The sequence below is a fragment of the Salvelinus namaycush genome, chromosome 5 (assembly GCF_016432855.1).
Source record: "Salvelinus namaycush isolate Seneca chromosome 5, SaNama_1.0, whole genome shotgun sequence".
Lineage (NCBI taxonomy): Eukaryota > Metazoa > Chordata > Actinopteri > Salmoniformes > Salmonidae > Salvelinus > Salvelinus namaycush.
Window position 1 is genome coordinate 18,960,108 of NC_052311.1, and position 23,810 is coordinate 18,983,917.

The following is a 23,810-nucleotide window of genomic DNA, read 5'->3' on the forward strand; positions in this document are numbered from 1 at the left end:
AGCACTCACCAACACGGCGGAGAATAGGAGTCAACATTTTACACAGAAATACGAAATAACATCATAAATGTTTTCTTTCTTTTGCTGAGCTTCCATCAGAATGTTGTACAAGGAGTCCTTGGTCCAGAATAAATTGTTGTTTGGTTTTAGAATGTCCATTTCTTCTGTCGAATTCGCACCACAATGCTAGCCAAGGTTGCTAACATTCCCATCCTCTCTTGGCGCAAAGAACGGAAAACTCCAAAAGTCCCAATAAACGTTGAATAAACTGATAAAACTCGGTTGAAAAAACCTACTTTATGATGTTATTATCATATATATCAAATAAAATCAGAGCCGGAGACATTCGCTGTGTATACCGAACGCTTTTCAGAAGACAATGTCGAGCTCCCCCGCGCACCTTCGAAGACAAAGAAAATACCGGACCTGTCACTCCAAAAGCTCTTATTCGACCTCAGATCAAGCTAGACACCCCATTCCACCTTCCACTGCCTGTTGACATCTAGTGGAAGGCGTATGAAGTGCATGCATATCGATAAATAAAAGCCAGTTGAATAGGCAGGCCCTGAAACAGCCTCATTTTCAGATTTTTCACTTCCTATATGGAAGTTTGCTGCCAAATGAGTTCTGTTTTACTCACATATATAATTCAAATCAAATCAAGTTTATTTTATATAGCCCTTCGTACATCAGCTAATATCTCGAAGTGCTGTACAGAAACCCAGCCTAAAACCCCAAACAGCAAGCAATGCAGGTGTAGAAGCACGGTGGCTAGGAAAAACTCCCTAGAAAGGCCAAAACCTAGGAAGAAACCTAGAGAGGAACCAGGCTATGAGGGGTGGCCAGTCCTCTTCTGGCTGTGCCGGGTGGAGATTATAACAGAACATGGCCAAGATGTTCAAAATGTTCATAAGTGACAAGCATGGTCAAATAATAATCAGGAATAAATGTCAGTTGGCTTTTCATAGCCGATCATTAAGAGTTGAAAACAGCAGGTCTGGGACAGGTAGGGGTTCCATAACCGCAGGCAGAACAGTTGAAACTGGAATAGCAGCAAGGCCAGGTGGACTGGGGACAGCAAGGAGTCATCATGCCCGGTAGTCCTGACGTATGGTCCTAGGGCTCAGGTCCTCCGAGAGAGAGAAAGATAGAGAGAAGGAGAGAATTAGAGAGAGCCAAGATTTTCAAAATGTTCATAAATGACAAGCATGGTCAAATAATAATCAGGAATAAATGTCAGTTGGCTTTTCATAGCCGATCATTAAGAGTTGAAAACAGCAGGTCTGGGACAGGTAGGGGTTCCATAACCGCAGGCAGAACAGTTGAAACTGGAATAGGAATCGCCCAGTACCTGGAATCGCCCAGTACCTGGGCGAGCCTGACGGCCCGGCCGAGGCGTGGGAGCCTGACGAGCCGGCTGAAGCATAACGTGGGGTGGGAGCCTGCCGAGCCAACCGAGGCAAGGAAACCTCTCGAGCCAGCTAAGGCGTGGAAGCCCAACGAGCCAGCTGAGGCAGCCCCGGTTTCTTTGACAGCGGCCCCAGATCCGATGTCACCAACCAAAACAAAAAACAAAACTCCCTGATGCTTCAAATGTTGTCAGCGTTCTGTGAGGACCGACGCTTGGAGCCTAGAATTAAGTACAGGGAGTAAACATTTAATTAATAAACAGACATTAAACAAGACGGGACAGCGTCTGGAAATGAAAAACATAACGACATTAATGCTGACACAGGGAACAAACTGAGGAACAGACAGATATAGAGGGGGCAATCAACAAAGTGAAGGAGTCCAGATGAGTCCAATATTGCGTTGTGTCTAGTGTCTTAGCTATGTTATTATAGGCACTAAACACTATAATAACATAGCTAGGGCACTAGGCACTATAATACCATAACTGGATTACTGGACAATATAGCTGGGGCACTAGACACTATAATAACATAGCTTGGGCACTAGACACTGGAATAACATAGCTAGGGCACTTGACACTAGAATAACATAGTTGGGGTACTAGATATGATAATAACATAGCTGGGGCATAACATAGGAATAACATAGATGGGACACTAGGCAACATAGCTAGGGCCCTAGACACTCCGATAACATAGCTGGGGCACTTGACACTAGAATAACAGAGTTGGGGCACTAGATAGCTAGGGCACTAGACACTTCGATAACATAGGTAGGGCACTTGACACTAGAATAACATAGTTGGGGCACTAGATATGATAATAACATAGCTGGGGCATAACATAGGAATAACATAGATGGGACACTAGACAACTTAGCTATGGCACTAGACACTTCGATAACATAGCTGGGGCACTAGACACTATAATAACATAGCTGGGGCACTAGATATGATAACATAGCTGGGACACTAGACGCTAGGAATAACATAGATGGGACACAAGGCAACATAGCTAGGGCACTAGACACTTCGATAACATAGCTGGGGCACAAGACACTACAATTACATAGCTGGGGCACTAACTAGAATAATATAGCTGGGGCACTAGACAATGTAGCTGGGGCAAAAGACACTTTAATAAACATTTTTGGGGTAATACACACAAGGACAACCTAGCTAGGGCATTACAGTTGAAGTCAGAAGTTTACGTACACCTTAGCCAAATACATTTAAACTCAGTTTTTTACAATTCCTGACATTTAATCCTAGTAAAAATTCCCTGTCTCAGGTCAGTTAGGATCACCACTTTATTTTAAGAATGTGAAATGTCAGAATAATAGTAGAGAGAATGATGTAATTCAGCTTTATTTATTTCATCACATTCCCAGTGGGTCAGAAGTTTACATACACTCAATTAGAATTTGGTAGCATTGCCTTCAACTTGTTTAACTTGGGTCAAATGTTTTGGGTAGCCTTCCACAAGCTTCCCACAATATGTTGGGTGAATTTTGGCCCATTCCTCCTGACAGAGCTGGAGTAACTGAATCAGGTTTGTGACCACATTTTCTATGGGATTGAGGTCAGGGCTTGTGATGGCCACTCCAATACCTTGACTTTGTTGTCCTTAAGTCATTTTGCCACAACTTTGGAAGTATGCTCGGGGTCATTGTCCTTTTGGAAGACCCATTTGCGACCAAGCTTTAACTTCCTGACTGATGTCTTAAGATGTTGCTTCAACATATCCACAAAATTTTACCTCCTCATGATGCAATCTATTTTGTGAAGTGCACCAGTCCCTCCTGCAGCAAAGCACCCCCACAACATGATGCTGCTACCCCCGTGCTTCACGGTTGGGATGGTGTTCTTCGGACTGCAAGCCTCCCCATTTTTCCTCCAAATATAAGATGGTCATTATGGCCAAACAGTTCTATTTTTGTTTCATCAGACCAAAGGACATATCTCCAAAAGTACAATCTTTGTCCCCATGTGCCGTTGCAAACCATAGTCTGGCTTTTCTATGGTGGTTTTGGAGCAGTGGCTTCTTCCTTGCTGAGCGGCCTTTCAGGTTATGTCGATGTAGCACTCGTTTTACTGTGGATATAGATACTTTTGTACCTATTTCCTCCAGCATCTTCACAAGATACCTAGCTGTTGTTGTCCTTTACTGTTGAGAACACTTGTCTAAAGCAACTCAAAACATTCCCTCAACCTTACTTTCATACTTTACTATTATCTTTTTGGATTGGATGAAAGCAAAGTCTACTCAGGTGTTTCATAATTGAGAACAGACAATGGAACTGTCATTATGAGAGTGACACTTCTCTACATACAAGAAAATATGTTTTACTATATGTCATGTGTTGGAACAACAAGTTCCAGTCATTGTTTTTGCTCGCAACTTCTATGCTAAATATTTATTGTAGTTGACTCTTTTGACGAGTCTGCTTTGATGGTGCATTGCAAATACAAATCATAAGGTTTCCTCCTACTGTCAGAGTTGGTGTTTGGTGTGGTATACCCGTGGCTTTTTTGGTGGCGCAATGCTGTAAGATTGAAGTCATTGTTCATGTTATCTTAGGGAAAGCAGTCATTCAAAGCATTGCCATTTAGCACACTCACAATGCTGATGCATCCCCCCTTGAACATGCAATACAGAAAACAGTGTGTTCCAGGATGAAGTTTAATGAGTGTTAGGTATTCCCTGGTGGTATTTTGACAGTTAGGTTAAATGTGTCAGGTAGGTTTGACAAAAATAAAGTACACATTTAAAAAAAAAAATCGAAATAGGGTTCTGGGATTGATTTGCACTTTTCGCACCAAAGTACGTTAATCTCTAGGAGACAGAACGCATCTCCTTCCTGAGTGGTATGACGGCTGCGTGGTCCCATGGTGTTTATACTTGCGTACTATTGTTTGTACAGATGAACGTGGTACCTTCAGGCGTTTGGAAATTGCTCCCAAGGATGAACCAGACTTGTGGAGGTCTACAATTTATTTTCTGAGGTCTTGGCTGATTTCTTTTGATTTTCCCATGATGTCAAGCAAAGAGGCACTGAGTTTGAAGGTAGGCCTTGAAATACATCCATAGGTACACCTCAAATTGACTCAAATTATGTCAATTAGCCTATCAGAAGCTTCTAAAGCCATGACATCGTTTTAAGGAATTTTCCAAGCTGTTTAAAAGCACTTAGTGTATGTAAACTTCTGACCCACTGAAATTGTGATACAGTGAATTATAAGTGAAATAATCTGTCTGTAAACAATTGTTGGAAAAATTACTTGTGTCATGCACAAAGTAGATGTCCTAAACGACTTGCCAAAACTATAGTTTGTTAACAAGAAATTTGTGGAGTGGTTGAAAAATTTGTTTTAATGACTCCAACCTAAGTGTATGTAAACTTCCGACTTCAACTGTAGTTAGTATGCCAAAAGTTCCCGAATGTCGTAATAAATTCGCAAAAATATGAGGTATACACGCAGAGGACACTATTCCTGTACTTTATGGCCCATAATGCAATTCTTTAGGATATTGACGTGGCTTCACATTGTTTTCAGATTTGATGAAAATGGCGTAAAATATGCAGCCGAAGTACAACGAGAGCGGATACAAATTCATTGCTTTAACTAATTATGACAAATGTTAAGAAAATGTTGAGCAGTGTAATAAAGTAATGACTTTTCAAATAAGTTAACTTACACGTTATGTTGGCTGACAATTTGTTAGCTACACTGTCCTTACGAACAACATTGCATATCTTTACAGCAGTATGTACCGGTATGTTGTTAGCTAGCTACCTAACGTTAGTTGGCTACTTATACATCAAACTTTCCAGTGTATTAACTATAGGCTATCTAACCAACTACCCAATGTTTATTGACTTGATTATTCCCGTCAAATTTAGCTTAGCTTAATGGTATAGTCGTTGTGCGTTCTCAATGGACATTCGTTCTGGCTATCTACTCCAATTTCACATCACTCTCGTCTGAGTGTACCACAGCACAAAATAATGAATTTACGAGCGCCCCAACACCCGTTGAATATGGCAAGTGTCATTAAATGCCGGCAAAAAAGTGTAATTAAATTGGTGCCATCAGCACAGTTACAGTACAGTTACCAACGCTCTGGATAACATGAAAACTGCCTAACCAGCTCTGCAAGGGCGAGTAAAATGGTCAGAGTGGCCTCATTTGTGTCTGGAAGTAGCTAGCAAGCTAGGCAACGTTAGCTTGGGTGCTTGACTGCCGTTGTAAGTTCAAAACGCTCAAATCAACCCTACTCCTCGGCCTAAGCGTCCAGTGTGAGCTCCGAGAGCGAAATGCTCTGAATTTACAAACGGACAATTTGACAATGCTCTTATTTTACAGAGCACACTCTGGCACTCCAGATTGAATTTAAGAACACACCCAAAGTCGTAAAATGTCTAACTAGTAATTTGCTATACTAACTAACTAGCAAAAGGTTGCATAGCAACGGCATCAACTTCCGGTAGACCAACTAAGAGCTAGTACGCTCAAATTAAAGGATACTGTTTGTTTACGGTATTCTAAAATGAACTAATAGTATATAGTATATAGTATATACTCATTAAGTATGTAATATACAGTGTGTTAGTATAGGTATTCGATCCCAGCTTATGAGATTCGCGGTGAAATTTTTTAGGAACTTCTTATATTTTTAAACACAGATAATAGAAACACGCTGTTTTTGCATATGTAGTCACTGGTATGGTGGTGGAGATAATGAATATAAGGTTGAAAAGTGGCGAAATTTCCCTTTAAGTATATATTTTTTGTTTAGTTTTTTATTTTCTACCATGGCTGTTAAAACCTCTACGGACCACCCATCCCGGATCCGGGATCATTCTCATCAGAAACGCTGACTAGCATAGCCTAGCCTAGCGCCACAGGGATATCATATAATTTCATGAAATCACAAGTCCAATACAGCAAATGAAAGATAAACATCTTGTGAATCCAGCCAACATGTCCGATTTTTAAAATGTTTTACAGCGAAAACACAACATATATTTATGTTAGCTCACCATAATAGCCCAAAACACAACGCCATTTTTTCACTGTAAAGATAGCTTTCACAAAACCCACAAATAGAGATAAAATGAATCACTAACCTTTGAACAACTTCATCAGATGACAGTCTTATGACATCATGTTATACTATACATTTATGTTTTGTTCGAAAATGTGCATATTTATAGCTACAAATCGTGGTTTTACATTGCCGCCATGGTCACAAATGGCACCAAAATGTCCGGAGAAATTTTAGACAGCCACGTAATCTAACAGAAAAACTCATCATAAACTTTGCTGAAAAATACATGTTGCACATATAATTAAAGATACACTGGTTCTTAATGCAACCGCTGTGTTAGATTTAAAAAAAAATAACTTTAGTAAAAAGCACAGCATGCAATAATCTGAGACAGCGCTCAGCCATTCTCCGCCATGTTGGAGTCCAAAGAGTCCACAAAAATACGAAATAACATCATAAATATTCCCTTACCTTTGATGAACTTTCATCAGAATGCAGTGCAGGAATCCTAGTTCCACAATAAATCGTTGTTTTGTTTTAGAATGTCAATTTCTTCTGTCGAATTAGCAACTTTGGCTAGCATGTGTAGCTCCCGTGTCCATGAAGATTTTACGCATGAACGAAAAATTCAAAAAGTGATAATAAAAGTCAAATAAACTGGTCAAACTCAGTTGAGAATCCATCTTTAGGATGTTTTTCACAAATATATCTAATAACGTCCCAGACGGAACATTTCTTCGTGTCTACCTAACGCATTGCAGACAAAGATATGACAAGCCCTAAGTGCGTAGCCAAATACTGCCAATATGGCTGACCTCTCACTCCAACGACTCCCATCCGGTCCCAGAGAAGGCTAGACACTTCATTCCACGTTCTACTGCCTGTTGACATCTAGTGGAAGGCGTATGAAGTGCATACAGATCCATAAATAGAAGACAATTGAATAGGCGAAGCCTTTCACAGAGACCCATTTCAGAATTTTCACTTCCTGTTTGGAAGTTTGCCTGCCAAATGAGTTCTGTTTTACTCACAGATATAATTCAAACAGTTCTAGAAACTTCAGAGTGTTTTCTATCCAATAGTAATAATAATATGCATATCATATGATCTAGGACAGAGTAAGAGGCCGTTTAAACTGGGCACAATTTTATCCAGAAGTGAAAAGGGCGCCCCCTATTTCCAAGATTAAAGGGATACTTTGGGATTTTGGAAATGAGGAGGAAGAGCCAATGCTAACTAGCATTAGCGCAATGATTGGAAGTCCTTTCAAGCAGATACCCATAGACATTGCGCAAAAAAAGTTAGCAATTGCGCTAGCGCAAGTTAGCAATTTCCTTCAAACTGCATTTTAGAAGTCCATCTGACTCTGGGGAAGTAGATAAATGGCCTCATTGCCAAAATACTGAGGAATCCCTTTAATGAATAATCACAACTGTCTGTACCTGTGTGTGTTTGTATTATATAAAAAGAGAGTGAGTGTGTGTATATGTGTCTGCCTGCCTGCCTGCCTGCCTGCCTGCCTGCCTGCCTGCCTGCCTGCGTGTGTGTCTGTGTCTGTGTCTATGTCTGTATCACAGGAGGTTGGTGGCTACTTAAATGGGGAGGACGGGCTCATGGTAATGGCTAGTGCGGAATAGGTCTGTGTGTGTCTGTCTATCCGTAAGTGTATGTGTGTGAGTGCATGTGTGCATTCGTGCGTGCGTTTGTTTGTGTGTGTGCATGCATACTTGTGTGTGTGCATTTGTCTGTCTGTCTGTCTGTCTGTCTGTCTGTCTGTCTGTCTGTCTGTCTGTCTGTCTGTCTGTCTGTCTGTCTGTCCCTGTGTGTCCAGGGCTTTTGATGACACTGACCTTCATATCCCCTGGGCTAGGGCTAGCAGCCATTTATCTTTTATTCATTCGGCCATTTCTGAAGAAGGCAGCTTTTCTGTCACCAAGGCTTGTCGAAAATGAGGCAATTTCATGATGTGCGGCGCTTGGCGGCCAAATGGTGCACAGTCACACACTGTAACAGGTGATGCCACAGTCCTGGAGAGGCTGTGTCTATGAAGGCTCCAGCTTTGAGATGACTGTCTGTCACTGAATGTGTTACGCCACTTTTGAGAACACTTGTCTAAAGCAACTCAAAACATTCCCTCAACCTTACTTTCATACTTTACTATTTTATTTTTGGATTGGATGAAAGCAAAGTCTACTCAGGTGTTTCGTAATTGACAACAGCCAATGGAACTGTCATTATGAGAGTGACACTTCTCTACATACAAGAAAATAAGTTTTACTATATGTCATGTGTTGGAACAACAAGTTCCAGTCATTATTTTTTGCTCGTAACTCTTCTATGCTAAATATTTATTGTAGTTGACTCTTTTGACGAGTCTGCTTTGATGGTGCATTGCAAATACACATCATAAGCTTTCCTCCTACTGTCAGAGCTGGTGTTTGACATTGAGCAATGATTTCGCTCATCGATGGCTTTCTGTTGATGTTGATGTGGCTTTTTTGGTGGCGCAATGCTGTAAGATTGAAGTCATTGTTGATGTTGTCTTAGGCAAAGCAGTCATTCAAAGCATTGCCATTTAGCACACTTACAATGCTGATGCACCCCCCCCCCCCTGAACATGCAATACAGAAAACAGTGTGTTCCAGGATGAAGTTTAATGAGTGTTAGGTATTCCCTGGTGGTATTTCGACAGTTAGGTTAAATGTGTCAGGTAGGTTTGACAAAAATAAAGTACACCTTTTTTAAAATCGAAATAGAGTTGATCATGTGAGGTTGTTGCTATTGTGATTTGAATGGCAATGCTTTTGATCAGAATATTAACATAATTAATTGATATCTGACATATGGTAAAGTTAATAGCTTAATAACACTCCCTTGGCAGAGACCAAAATTAAATTAAATTAAAACCAGAAAAAAAAAAAAATTCTGCCTCACGTAATTATTTTTTACATATTATGTGGAAAACAAGGCATCTGACATTTGAATTACAGTGTACTGTTTGCATAATGTACTGTGTGGTTTACATATGAAGTGACATAACTGACATTTCTAACTCAAACAACTCCTTTCGTGAAAGCTTTTACCTTAAATATTCTGCATTAACAGAGACTCATTAGCACACAGGTGTGCCCATTGACTTAATATGTGTCTTACATGATTCAGAAATGTTAGACACTAACTTATTCTCTCTTGTTGTTGTTCCTCAGATGACAACTGCAGACTGAGTGACTACCGGAGGCTGAAGACCAAGATTCTGGACATGTATGACCAGAGATACATGGCAACTGGCAACCGTGGGAGCCATAAAAACAACATGGCCACCAGGAAGAAGCTGGTCGATGTTGTGTTTAAGCGCTTCGACGCCGATGGTAGCAGGAGAGTAGACAGCAGTGAACTATCACAGGTGAGGAGATGAGGGTGGGACTTGGATGTCAAAGAAAAGGGAAAACCAACAACATCCCAACATTGTGTTTGCTACACACCAAGGAGTAGCGAACTGTCACAAGTGTGGACATGAGGGTAGACTATAAAGCCACAGTAAATGTCTCTCCCACATGTCAGTAGCCATGCCATCGCACCTTCCCTGAATTGAAAAGCTTAAACAAACAGAACCTAAACATTGTGTTTACTATGAGCCATCTTAATGCCCTGAGCATTATTTTCCCTTTTATTCCCTTTGTCTTTAATTCGTAAAGCGAGGTGCAAAGAGTTGCCGTTAAATCTTTCGAAATATAATAATCCAAGTCAAAGGAACTTTCCGCTCATGGGAGAATGCTTTGGCTGTTATTGCCAGAAAGCGTGGTTGAAAAGGGAGCTTTGAGATGCTTTCATGAGAAAGGAAGACATTTTACGCATAATAAATACATGTCTCACAATACCTGAGGACTAGTTTATATGCCATGCATTTAAATAATGAATAGGTAAGCAACTACTGCTGGTTTAAATAACCTTTCAACTGCTCTCAGGTCAGTTTCATACTAATATATCCAGCGGCACTCTGATTCCGCCAGAATCTATTGGAATGATGTGAGAGAGGAAACTAGCTTGATTCATATTCTTATGCATTCACTTTTTTTTTAATACAAAGTGCCCCATTTGATTACTGCCAACAGCTCTGATATTATTAAACTATATTTTCATATCATTTGCATTTTTTTTACATAACAGCGAGGATTTCAGCTCAGAGATGAGAGCACAAATCAATGCAAAGTGGGTGAAATAAAGTGTTAGGCTTTCTTTGAATATGCAAATATGCCCCGTTGACACATTGGAAAGTTGCTTTAGGTAGTAACCATAGATACCAAAGGTATTAAACTACGGATGACACTGAGGGCTAGACACCAAGCTATGAGCCATCGTCTATCCAAGTGTTTGAATGTCAGTCTGTCCATAAACATCCACTGCACAGATTGAGTAACGCCATGTTGGTTTTAAAGCATTCCTCACAGGAAAATGCTACAGTCTCTCTTAAACCTTGAGGCATATGGTGATGTTGACACACAGTACATACGGTATACAGTACAAACGTGTTGTAGCAATTTTAAGGCAAAGTTTTTAATGTCTTGTTTACAAAAGCACACCGCAGTCATTCATTCTGAATCTCAGACGTTGACACAGTTGACCTTAATCTATGTCACATCACAGAGGTCACTTATGGCCGAGAATTCAATCAGTAAAATAACTAATTTCCTCGCTCTTCACTCTTGCCATGTTAAATTATACAAATTTGATGTGACCGATAATTTCAGACCTCGTTTACGAGTCTGCTATTTGTGTAATTGTTCATTGTAAAAGAGGTGTTACATTTGACTGACTGTCTAATGTCCCGTCGCCTCTGTAAATGGGGTGTTAATTTGACACGGACTGTGGCTGCATTCCAAACACACGTTACAGCTGTTTCTCTAACATAATGTGTGTCATTTTGTTAGTTTGGTTAAAAGGTTCAGGCTTGGCATGGTGTGTGTTTATGTGTGGGTATGTGTTTGTGTACTTCCATGCTTGTGTGTGTGTGTGCGTGTCTGGGTGGAGGGGGTGGTGCACTCCCTCCACCCAATCTTCAGACACTGATCCCCTTCTTTATGTTGTTGCAATCAGATGGGTCGATTCTGCCAGTACATCCAACCTGAACATCAACTACAGAGCATGGGAAAGATGGTTTGATTTCAGGCCGGGACATAAAACATTTAAGAGATGGTGTGAGAATCATCAAAGACTGGGGTGACACACAGCCACTCTGATATTACCATCTCCCTTAATCAAACCATCTGCCATGGGGCCAATCAGGAAGGCAGAGAATAATTTGGAATACCACGTTTTTTGATAATACTTTCTCTGAACCAATTGTGCCTAGGTAACGCATTATGAATGTATACAATTGCCATTCAAGTATTGTTATAGATTTTCTAAAAGGAGACATAGACTTTTATGAATGCTTTTAGCAAGTGTTGTAATGCACTGTGAAGTGACAGAGCTCAATGTAAATACATTTGTAGTGCATTATCATACACAGCTGGCTTAAAGAACATTTTCAAATGCAACTAATGAGGTTCAATCATCAAACAAATTGTGATCATTCTACATAGCTTACACTTTTAGTTCAATAAGTGTTCAGAAAGCATAGCCAACGCTGCAGGGAAAAAGACAAAGTAGTGGATGATTCATTGAGCAGTAATATTTTGTCAAGATTTATGACAGCTGATCTAGAATGATGGATGAGTGAATGTCGCCCCGAGATGTGATTTATTTCAAACCTTATATAAAACAGGTCTTTGCACCATGAAAAGCGTTTTCCTCAGCATATTTACTTCCAGAAATAAGAGATCAATAGACAATCAAGTTCAAACTTAAATGTGAAATTGAGTTTAGGTTAGAAACCACATACTTAGAAAGAGAATTGATCGTGTTACATTGCATGCTCTATGCTGTAACATTAGAAATCCCAGTTCCATGGTTGGTTCCCGGGTTTCAGCACCAAAAAATGGAGATGGGGGGAAAAGGTACAAGAAAAAAGCAAACCCCAGACCCCAAAATACCAGACTTAGACTTACCGTCTAGCTTTAACTGTAAGTTACATACTAGACCAGGTCTAGACATAGCTTTAACTGTAAGTTACATACTAGACCAGGTCTAGACATAGCTTTAACTGTAAGTTACATACTAGACCAGGTCTAGACATAGCTTTAACTGTAAGTTACATACTAGACCAGGTCTAGACATAGCTTTAACTGTACTAGACCAGGTCTAGACATAGCTTTAACTGTAACTTACATACTAGACCAGGTCTAGACATAGCTTTATCTGTAAGTTACATATTAGTCAAGGTCTAGACGTTACCTACTTGCCCAGGTCTAGAATGAGCTTTAACTATAAGTTACATACTGGCCCAGGTCTCAATGCATTTTTCTGTTGCAGGTCATCAAGCAGGAAGGTCTGTTCAAGGAGGTCTCTGAGTGCACCCTGTTTGACCTTCTCAAATACAACGACATCAACGACGACGAGCACCTGACAAAGGACGAGTTCTATACAGCTTTCGGTGAGTGGCAGGATCAACTGATAATGCTTATGTTTTGTCATGCAGGGCGGTAAGGTTGTGTAAAATACTCAAGTGTGTATTTGAGTGCCATGTGTATATTTTTCTCTTTTCTATGTATTACCATTTACTTTTTACTTTTTTGACAAGGATATTTGAAGAATAATACCCTCCACAGGCTGTGTTGACTTGGACAATAGACCTGCTTTCAGACACATAGAGTTAAAAGCTTTATAAGCAACCTATGCCTTTATGGGACAGAAAAGTGGATAAAACTGTTTACAATGTTTACTGTTTACTCAAAACCATGGTCGGACATTTTTTATACATTCCTATACAATAGTTACAGTACCAAAGGTTGTTAATATCTCTCTGAATGACCAGACACTTGTTCTCATCACTCGAGCATTAATTGTGGGAGATTTACAATTCATCATAGGCTATTTAAGGGTAATATAATGGCAAAGTCCTTTACTTTGCTATTTCGCTGGTAAAATGACTTGTGTGGTTGGCAGATATTTACTGAACAATTTTATCTATATTCTTGGAAAATTGGGTCCAACGTCGCAACCTAGTAGTGAGCGATGGGTAAATGCATTAGTTTCAATATTGAGTCAGTGTCACTGTATAAAACTAGCCACAGAGAAAATATTGACAGAGCTTAAACCAAACCCCCAATCGCTAGTACAACATAACGATGACAGTTACTCTTCGCCAACCTAAGTAACATGAACACATATTGCGCTACATTTTCTTGCCTAATTCCCTTTCTCAAATCATTCCCGTCTGACATTTCCGGCTTGCTCAATATCCTCTGACATTTCTCTGGGGTTGAAACATGATGCCAAGATAAAGAATACATAATGACGTTCCAATTTTAAAATTGGTCGCTCATCAGCTCTTTGAATATAAAGCATTTCTAGGACAGACAAGAAAAGTTACAAGAGCAAATGACAAACTGGCACAGTCTATTGTTCCCCTCCAAGTCAGATGGGTAAAATCTGAGGAGAGCTTAGCTTCCTTGATGAGTTGAGCTGCACTAGCTCCAACTACTAATTTTTTGAACTCCTCCCCCAAGCTTCTTCAGGCTGAAATTGAAGAATGTAAAGAATATGAAAGACTTTCTATGAGTCTCTCCTTGGTGGTAGAGCATCTCTCTTAACCTCTCTTCCTCTTCTTTCCCATGTTTTAGTATTTCTTTCTACCTGTCTATGGCAGCTAGTTCTTTTACTTAGTTAATATTCATGACAAACCAATAAAATATAAGACTGAGAAAGCATGAACCCTGTTTGATAAAATTAATGAAATTGCACAACGTGTATTAATGCTCCTGCCCATTTACTCTGTAGGATTCAACCAAGCAATGGTGAGCTTGATATGATTTAGCCGTCTCTTAGTCTATGTGAGATAACCTACTATACACTATGGAGTTGAATGTCATTCCAGCCTTTCAGTCCCTTAGCATTCATAGTCCTTTTGAATGCCCTCTTTTCACCCAGAGCTAAATTCAGATAAGGCTAAGAATGTGTTACACGTCCAGAGGTAGAAACAGTTTTCAGTTAGGATTATATTGACCAGGTAAACCCTTTAAATCTACAGACCTCCAGCTTTCATGTGCATTATGAATACAATGCCTCTGTGTTCCCTTTACCACAGTGAGATAGCCGCTATACCAAAGCCTTAAATACCACCAGCCTTGCAAAAGGTTTTGTGATCACTTTAATCTTTTTAATTTATTGTTGCAGATGTTTTATGTAAGTGAATGTAAAAAGTAAGAAGATAAACAAAAAGTTTAGTGAACCTCAATGATGGCGCTGACTACTGTCGCTTCAGATCGTGTAGCACATAACTACACAACTAAATGTTACTTGAGTCCTATTTTCCAGTTCAATGCACTCCATTAAAATATAATACCATAAGATTACTTGTATAGTACATTTGTTGATTCAGTATATTTAGCAATATAGTACCATTTTGCAAATAACAGCAGTAAATGCAGAACTAGCCTACAATCCCAATGAAAACGGGACCTGTCTTACACAGGATGTGTGTCTGTTTTGCTAATAAGGCCTTGCATACAACTTGGAATATTCAAATCACAGCAACGTTGTTTGTCACTGTTAAAGATAAGACACTAACGTCCATGCATAATTCATTGACTCCATCCCATATTCAAGAAAATAAAAATCAATCGCTTCAGCTAGCAGTAAGGTAAATATCTAGCAGGAATGATGGCTTTTAATTAGACCAAGTTACTGATAGAAATGAAATGATGTCTGCCACACTACAGATAGTCTTATGTATTGTCATCCTTGAATAATTTGGTGAATGTAATGCACTCCGGGTTTAGGACAGATAAGGCATTCACATCCTGTACATTTGATGTCACCTTCACCTTAGGGCGTGGGGATGGTAAAATACCAAGGTTGCAGATGTCACTGTATCGCTAAGTCTTGATTGTAGGATCAAACACTAAATATTAGAGGGTTTAGATGAGGAGAAGGAAAGAGCTGCTGGTGTACATGCTTTATTTTCTTCCTGGCTGACTGTCTGTCAGTGACTGTCTGTCAGTGACTGTCTGTCAGTGGCTGTATGTCAGTTGCTGTCTGTCAGTGGCTGTCTGTCTGTCAGTTGCTGTCTGCCAGTGACTGTCTGTAGTAGTCAGTGGCTGAAGTATCGATCCAAAGGTTGATGGTTGGTGACAGGCCGATAGACCCCACGGCTTTGAAAGGTGTCACTTATGTTTTGCGTAGTGGCTTGCCATTGCACAGTCTAATACTGCATCCCAAATGGCACCCTATTTCCTATATGGTGCACCAATTTTTGAACGGGCCCTTATGAGCCTTGGTCAAAAGTAGTGCACTAACTAGGGCATAGTATGCCATTTGGGACGTACACGGTGTGGAAATCGGTGTGGAAAACGTCAGGCCAAGTTATATAAGTCTAGGGTATACCAGTTAATGTCATATGGCGTATCATCTATTAAGAGGATTCACACCTCAATAGCCTATGTTAATCAGTTATCCCTTTTTATTTGGAATGAACCACATTGATGTCAGCGATGGAAGTTATTCATGCTGGTAGTTAAGTAAACAGTTCAAGTATTGTTCTTTCTCCATATAGAACATAATAACGATCTCAGCAGCTTATTTGTTCTTTAATTTGCCTACTCTTATGAGCTACAAAATGCCTCGATCTGAATGTGGATTTGCAAAGATAAAAAATGAGTTTACTTACTTAAACTCTGGCTCTTCTCTATGGATCATTATTAGACAACCAAAGGAGACAGCCTTGTCTTCTTCAGGGCAGCGGCAGATGAAAATGGTTTCTGGGCCTGCCTGCCTCCATTAAGACAACTCTGGTGTTATTCATCGCTCGTGGCGCATTGACAATTAATGGATCGTCATGCTTTCTCACGACAAGCTCCCGTGGAACATTCTGCTCACTGGCTTCAAGGAGTGCTGTTAAATTGGATCCATTTTCCAAAAGTGTGATTTTTGCAGAATGTGTTATTTATTAGAAAGATTTGAAATGCTTTAACTTAATTTTTTTCTTTCTCTTTTCCATCTTTTTTCCCCCTGGAAATATCCTCAAAATCACTTGAGGTACTGAGACAATAGCCAATTGGGCCTTAGCAATACCCACGGGAGGATTTCACATCATTTCTAACTTAAATCCATGACAAATTGCATTTTTGCGACTTGGAACCAATTCTAACAGGATATAGCCTTTGTAGAAGGCTACGCTGTTTCACAATAGGATACAAGAATGTCTTGTCTTCCAGAAGTTTGGTCCGTTATCAAATATAGCTTGCGTATTCACATGCCTTTAGTGAATCTTGTAGTCTTGTATCTTGTAGTCCATTAATGTATATATTCCTTGACATCAAATGAGATTGCATGACTTAACATTTCACGATATACTTGATCAGTGATGTACTATATTGATTATTGATTAGTAAGAAGTCATTACCTGAAGTGTGGACTGAATTTCTATATGTAAACTATAATTCCAGAACATTGCAATTGACTGGATTTATTACAATCAGAGTTCTCTGTGATATTGGATAGGATTGGAAAGCTTATGATTAATATATAATATATATGTGTCACGTTCGTCGTTTGGATGAAGAGAGGAGGACCAAGGCGCAGCGTGATAAGAATACATTCTTCTATTTATTTAACGAAACGAAGAACACTTAAACAAACTATGCAAAACAACAAACGAACGTGAAGCTATATATTAAACAAGTGCAGACACAGGCAACTTACATATAGACAATAACCCACGAAATACCCAACGGAATATGGCTGCCTAAATATGGTTCCCAATCAGAGACAACGATAAACAGCTGCCTCTAATTGAGAACCAATCTAGGCAACCATAGACATACAAACACCTAGACTAGAAAACACCCCATAAACATACAAAACCCCTAGACAAGACAAAACACATAAATCCCCCATGTCACACCCTGACCTAACCAAAATAATAAAGAAAACAAAGATAGCTAAGGCCAGGGCGTGACAATATGATATACACACAGTGGCCAGTTTATTAGGTACATCCATCTAGTAATGGGTCGGACCCTCCTTTCCCTCCAGAACAACCTATATTATTTGGGGGATAGATTCTAAAAGGTGTGGCGTTCAAACCTTGCGCAATTGGTATCAAGGGACCTAACATATCAGGAAAACTTTCCCCACACCATTACACAACCGCCACCAGACTGTACCATTGACACCAGGCAGGATGGGGCCATGGACTCATGCTGATTATGCCAAATCCTGACTCTGCCATCAGTATGATGCAACAGGAACCGGGTTTTGTCGGACCAGGCAATGTTTTTCCACTCCTCAATTGTCCAGTGTTGGTGATCGCGTGCTCACTGGAGCCGCTTCTTCTTCTCTTCTTTTAGCTGAGTGGAACCCGGTGTGGTTGTCTGCTTTAATAGCCCATCCATGACAAGGATCAACGAGGTGTGCGTTCTGAGATGCCGTTCTACACACCACTGTTGTACTGCGCCGTTATTTGTCTGTTTGTGGTCCGCCTGTTAGCTTGCACGATTCTTGCCATTCTCCTTCGACCTCTCATCAAAGAGCTGTTTTTGCCCACAGGACTGCCACTGACGGGAGGTTTTTTGTTTGTCGCACCATTCTCGGTAAACCCTAGACACTGTCATGCATGAAAAACCCAGGAGGCGTTTCTGAGATGACTGGCACCGACGATCATACCATGCTCAAAGTTGCTTATGCCACTCGTTTTGCCCATTCTAACTTTCAATATAACAGTAACTGAATGGCTTGATGCCTGTCTGCCTGCTTTATATAGCAAGCCACGGCCACGTGACTCACTGTCTGTAGGAGCTAACCATTTTCGTCAACAGGGTGGGGTACCTTATAAACGGGCCACTGAGTGTATGTGATACATACAGTTTATGAATCACACAGTGTGTAGGAAAGCTACATGATAGAAAAACTACATCTCTACAAAATGTAATATCATGTGTACCATAATCTTTCTTATAGACGTTAGTCCTCCTTCCTATCACTGTTGACAGACATACAGACAGAAGGGAAGCATTTCCATGTAAACAAACTCGCTGGCTTCATGCCTCTCAAACGTTTCACGGCTCTTGTCAAGGAGGGGTACGCTGTTGACGCGCTCACATCGGATTGCAGTCTCGAGAGGTATGCAGCTATTGGAGCAACGTTGTACTTTGAACATAATAATGCTATTAAGATCCCTACCGTGGAGCTAGAAGGCAATTACTTAATGCATCTCTGGACACTCAGCTGTGTGTTGAACTCACTCCCTCTTGCTTTTCTTGAGCCCGCTGGTGAGATGGCTTACTGGCGCACCTCAATCAAACCTGCCTTTAAAAACACACATACGCATGCACACACACACGCACATACACATGTACACACAGTTACAGATACAGACACACACACACACATAATACACACGCACGTACGCAATTACGTATGCACGCACGCACGCGCACACACACACAGGTGGGAAGGCACACACGTAAAAACAGCCACGTGCACAGCGCTCAATATTATTCACTGTTACGAACCGCATGATAAGGAATAGAACTCACTTGAGTGGGTGAGAGAGGCATCGCAGCCAAATCAGCATGGCCCCCTTATGATAAACCCAAACCCCAAATATACCTTGCATTTTGACGGGATAGCTTTTCTCTCAATGCCTTTTTCACAAGGTAGTTTTGATCAAATTAGTCCAGTTACAATGGTCTTCAGCCATGTGTGGTCGGTCCCACGAGGCTCCTTCACCAGCTGCTCTATAAACCAGGCCCCAGGCTGATCAGGTGAGGTAATGCACTCAGTAAGTTCCACTTTTACAGGCTTCACTCACATTTATAACCTTGGTGCAGAGGTTTTTATTTCAATTGGCTTTACTTGCAGTCTGCTTTATGAAGCTTTAAGTCTTGATCAAAGTATTTCTGGTATTGGCAGGGCTGTTCCTATCTGCAGACGTTGATATTGGAGCAGGTAATTCAGTCGAGCTAACCCTCCTATCGGTCTCGGGAACCCTAAACCCAAGTGGAGTGATTTGGGGGTTGTTCAAAATGATATAACAGCACTAGACAATATACCTTAAAAAAACAGCAGCAATGGAGATACACCCACCTGGACAGATAACACCTCTTTGGAGGATGTGTGCCACATGTATGATAGATATGATGTTGGGAAAGCACAAGAGAGAAACAGAAAGAGAGAGAAACAGAAAGAGAAGGAGAGAGAGGAGAGAGAGAAACAGAAAGAGAAGGAGAGAGAGGAGAGAGAGAAACAGAAATAGAAGGAGAGAGAGAGAGAAACAGAAAGAGAAGGAGAGAGGAGAGAGAGAAACAGAAAGAGAAGGAGAGAGAGGAGAGAGAGAAACAGAAAGAGAAACAGAGAGAAACAGAACAAGAGAGAAACAGAAAGAGAAGGAAAGAGAGAAACAGAAAGAGAAACAGAAAAAGAAGGAGAGAGAAACAAAGAGAAGGAAAGAGAGGAGAGAGAGAAACAGAAAGAGAAACAGAAGGAGAGAGAAACAGAAAGAGAAGGAGAGAGAGAAACAGAAAGAGAAGGAAAGAGAGAAGGAGAGAGAGAAATAGAAAGAGAAACAGAAAAAGGAGAGAGAGAAACAGAAAGAGGAGAGAGAGAGAAACAGAAAGAGAAGGAGAGAAAGAGCTAGGTGAGCAGGGGAGTAGCTAAACGACAGTGACAGCTATTTTCCCTGACAACCGTTCCTCTACTGTGCCATAGGTGATTTAGTCTTGGGCGGTGGGCATGGACCAAGATCCCATTATGGGAACATTTGGGGAGTAAATCAAAAACCAGACCCAGCCGTTAATCACTAATTACAGGCTGGATGTTGAAGGTTAGGTCCCTCCCAGGAGAAAAGCCATGGAAGTCCAAAACAAGACGAAAGGAGCAGCCAGGGCCACTAGTCGTTCTGATAAATCAGAGGCCAGAGAAGATCGGATAAAATGTCCAGCAGCCCACACTGAGTTCGATTTGATCAATAAGAAATTGCCCATTCTGTGCCTGTACAGACTTCACATGCATGTGGTTTGGTGGTTTCCCTCCAACAGTATGATGCAGCCTGCCGCCTGCTGATTTCTCTTTTTAAAATCTCCCCCATGACTTCCCCCGTTTCAGTTCCCCCGAGATCGCCTGTGAATCGAGTTTGTCGCTCTAAGCGCATTTCCAAAGCCATTAAGATACTAGGGACTGTAATTGAATGGTTAGGGAGGAGATTGTCCCGCCTCAACACCGCAGCTACAAAGCCTACAGAGTTTTGAAATGTCCATGCGTCGTGTTAGCAGTGATGTTGTCAGGGTTGTTTTGCCAGCAGGGTCGAGGGGGAGCAGCATCATAACAGAGCCACAATAGGACGCTCCCACTAGGACATTGTATTGTTTTATTTGTGGAGTAGTATGTCCCTTGTGGGCATCTGTCTTTGTGTATGTGACATGGGCCGACAGAGTTCAGTGAGCATGTCAAAAGATGACCGCCGTTTGCTTTCTGCAAAGATATTGCTTAGAATATTTTGATCAGCAGTGTGTTCATGTAATCTTTGAGCCTGTATCATGATCTGCTAGTAGGAAAACATCAAGTCACTTTTTCATCTCTGAAGTATCCAATAAACCCAGTGCTGAACTCTGGAAATTAGTTCTTTAATTGTTTTCAAACTCTTAACATCTCAATAGATGGAGTAAGTTTGAAGTCAATTATGTGTAATATATCTCCACTGGCGCCAATGAATTCTGCGTAGGAAATGCATTTGTACTTTGCTAATTTCCTCCTCTGAGCTTGGAGAAAAAGAGAGGACACATTGCAGCCTAATTTGGGAAATTAAGATTTAATGAAGCCCTGTAGACGTTAGAAACTGCAGTATGTGCTGAGAGAGATATGTTTGTCTCAAACATTTCAGCATGTTATAACTTCCAGGGTCTGTATAGTAGTAATTCCCCATTAATTTTGTCAATAGGGGGGCGCTATTTTCACTTTGTAAAAAATCGTGCCCAAATTAAACTGCCTCGTACTCTATTCTTGCTCGTACAATATGCATATTATTATTACTATTGGATAGAAAACACTCTCAAGTTTCTAAAACCGTTTGAATTATATCTGTGAGTAAAACAGAACTCATTTTGCAGCAAACTTCCTGATAGGAAGTGAAAAATCTGAAATCGAGGCTCTGTTCCAGGGCCTTCCTATTCATTTGCTTGAAATCTATGGATATACATGCACTTCATACGCCTTCCACTAGATGTCAACAGGCAGTGGGAGGTGGAATGGGGTGTCTAGCTTGATCTGAGGTCGAACAAGAGCTCTTGGAATGACGTGACCCCAATTTCCTTTGTCTAGCAAGGCGCGGGAAGGACATCGACATTGGCTTCTGAAAAGCGTTCGGTATAGACGTCTAATAACTCCGGTTTTGATTTTATTTGATACATGTGATAATATCATCGTAAAGTATGTTTTTTAAATATAGTTTTATCAGATTATTGAACGTTTATCGGGAGTTTTGGCGTTTTCCGTTCTCTGCGTTTGGTGAAGATGGACATCTTCGCGCCACTTGGCTAGCTAAGGTTGCTAATTCGACAGGCGAAGAGGACATTCTAAAACCAAACAACGATTTATTCTGGACAAAGGACTCCTTGTACAAGATTCTGATGGAAGCTCAGCAAAAGTAGGAACCATTTATGATGTTATTTCGTATTTCTGTGGAAAATGTTTAGTTCTATTTTCCGCCCTCATTGCAGGCGCTGTCTCGCTATAACGTAAGCTGTATGTCGTACTAAAGTTATTTTAAAAAATCTAACACGGCGATTGCATTAAGAACTAGTGTATCTTTCATTTGCTGTACAACATGTATTTTTTAGTAAAGTTTATGATGAGTTCTTTGATTAGATTAGGTGACTGTACAAAATATCTCCGGATAATTTTGTGCAGTTTGGCTACGTATTCACATTGTAAAACCACGATTTGTACCGCTAAATATGCACATTTTCGAACAAAACATATATGTATTGTGTAACATGATGTTATAGGACTGTCATCTGATGAAGTTTGTCAAGGTTAGTGAATAATTTTATATCTTTTGCTGTTTTTTTGCGATCGCTACCTTTGCGGTGAATGAATGCAGTTGTGTGGTTGGCTATTGTGGTAAGCTAATATAATGCTATATTGTGTTTTCGCTGTAAAACACTTAAAAAATCTGAAATATTGGCTGGATTCACAAGATGTTTATCTTTCATTTGCTGTACACCATGTATTTTTCATAAATGTTTTATGATGAGTATTTAGGTATTTCACATTGCTCTCTAATTATTCCGGCTGCTTTGGCGATATTTTTTATGGTAGCTGCAATGTAAAACTATGATTTATACCTCAAATATGCACATTTTCGAACAAAACATAGATTTATTGTATAACATGTTATAAGACTGTCATCTGATGAAGTTGTTTCTTGGTTAGTGACTAATTATATCTCTATTTGGTCGGTTTTGTGATAGCTATCTATGCGGTAAATTTTTTTTGAAAATATGCGGTTGAGTTTTTTGCTATTGTGGTTAGCTAATAGAAATACATATTGTGTTTTCGCTGTAAAACATTTTAAAAATCGGAAATGATGGCTGGATTCACAAGATGTGTATCTTTCATTTGGTGTCTTGGACTTGTGATTTCATGATATTTATATGCTAGTATTTACTTGTGGCGCTATGCTAGGCTATGCTAGTCAGCTTTTTTACTGATGAGGATGCTCCCGGATCCGGGATGGTGACCAAGTAGAAGTTTTAAACACATTTGAGAAACTGGAATCTTGTTGTCCATTCTTGTTCTTTCGTAGCTCAATTATACTCTTCTATTAACCTCTAACACCTCCCAAACCCGGATCCGGGAGCACCCCCATCAGTAGAAAAGCTACTAGCATAGCCTAGCATAGCGTCACAAGTAAATACTAGCATCTAAATATCATTAAATCACAAGTCCAAGACACCAGATGAAAGATACACATCTTGTGAATCCAGACATCATTTCTGATTTTTTAAATGTTTTACAGGGAAGACACAATATGTAAATCTATTAGCTAACCACGTTAGCAAAAGACACCACTTTTTTTACTCCAACAGTTTTTTACTCCATCAGTAGCTATCACAAATTCGACCAAATAAAGATATAAATAGCCACTAACCAAGAAACAACTTCATCAGATGACAGTCTGATAACATATTTATTGTATAGCATATGTTTTGTTAGAAAAATGTGCATATTTCAGGTATAAATCATAGTTTA

At 40.2% G+C, this 23,810-nt stretch overlaps 1 protein-coding gene across 1 annotated transcript in view; it reads left to right on the forward strand.

Annotated features, from left to right (window-relative positions):
• Positions 1–23,810, forward strand: part of LOC120048025 (follistatin-related protein 5-like) — a 244,119-nt gene that overhangs the window by 137,051 nt on the left and 83,258 nt on the right. Inside the window, exons 5-6 of the mRNA XM_038993697.1 lie at positions 9,671–9,867; positions 12,876–12,996. Coding sequence (XP_038849625.1) covers positions 9,671–9,867; positions 12,876–12,996 — 318 coding nt within the window. The remainder of the gene's footprint in view (positions 1–9,670; positions 9,868–12,875; positions 12,997–23,810) is intronic.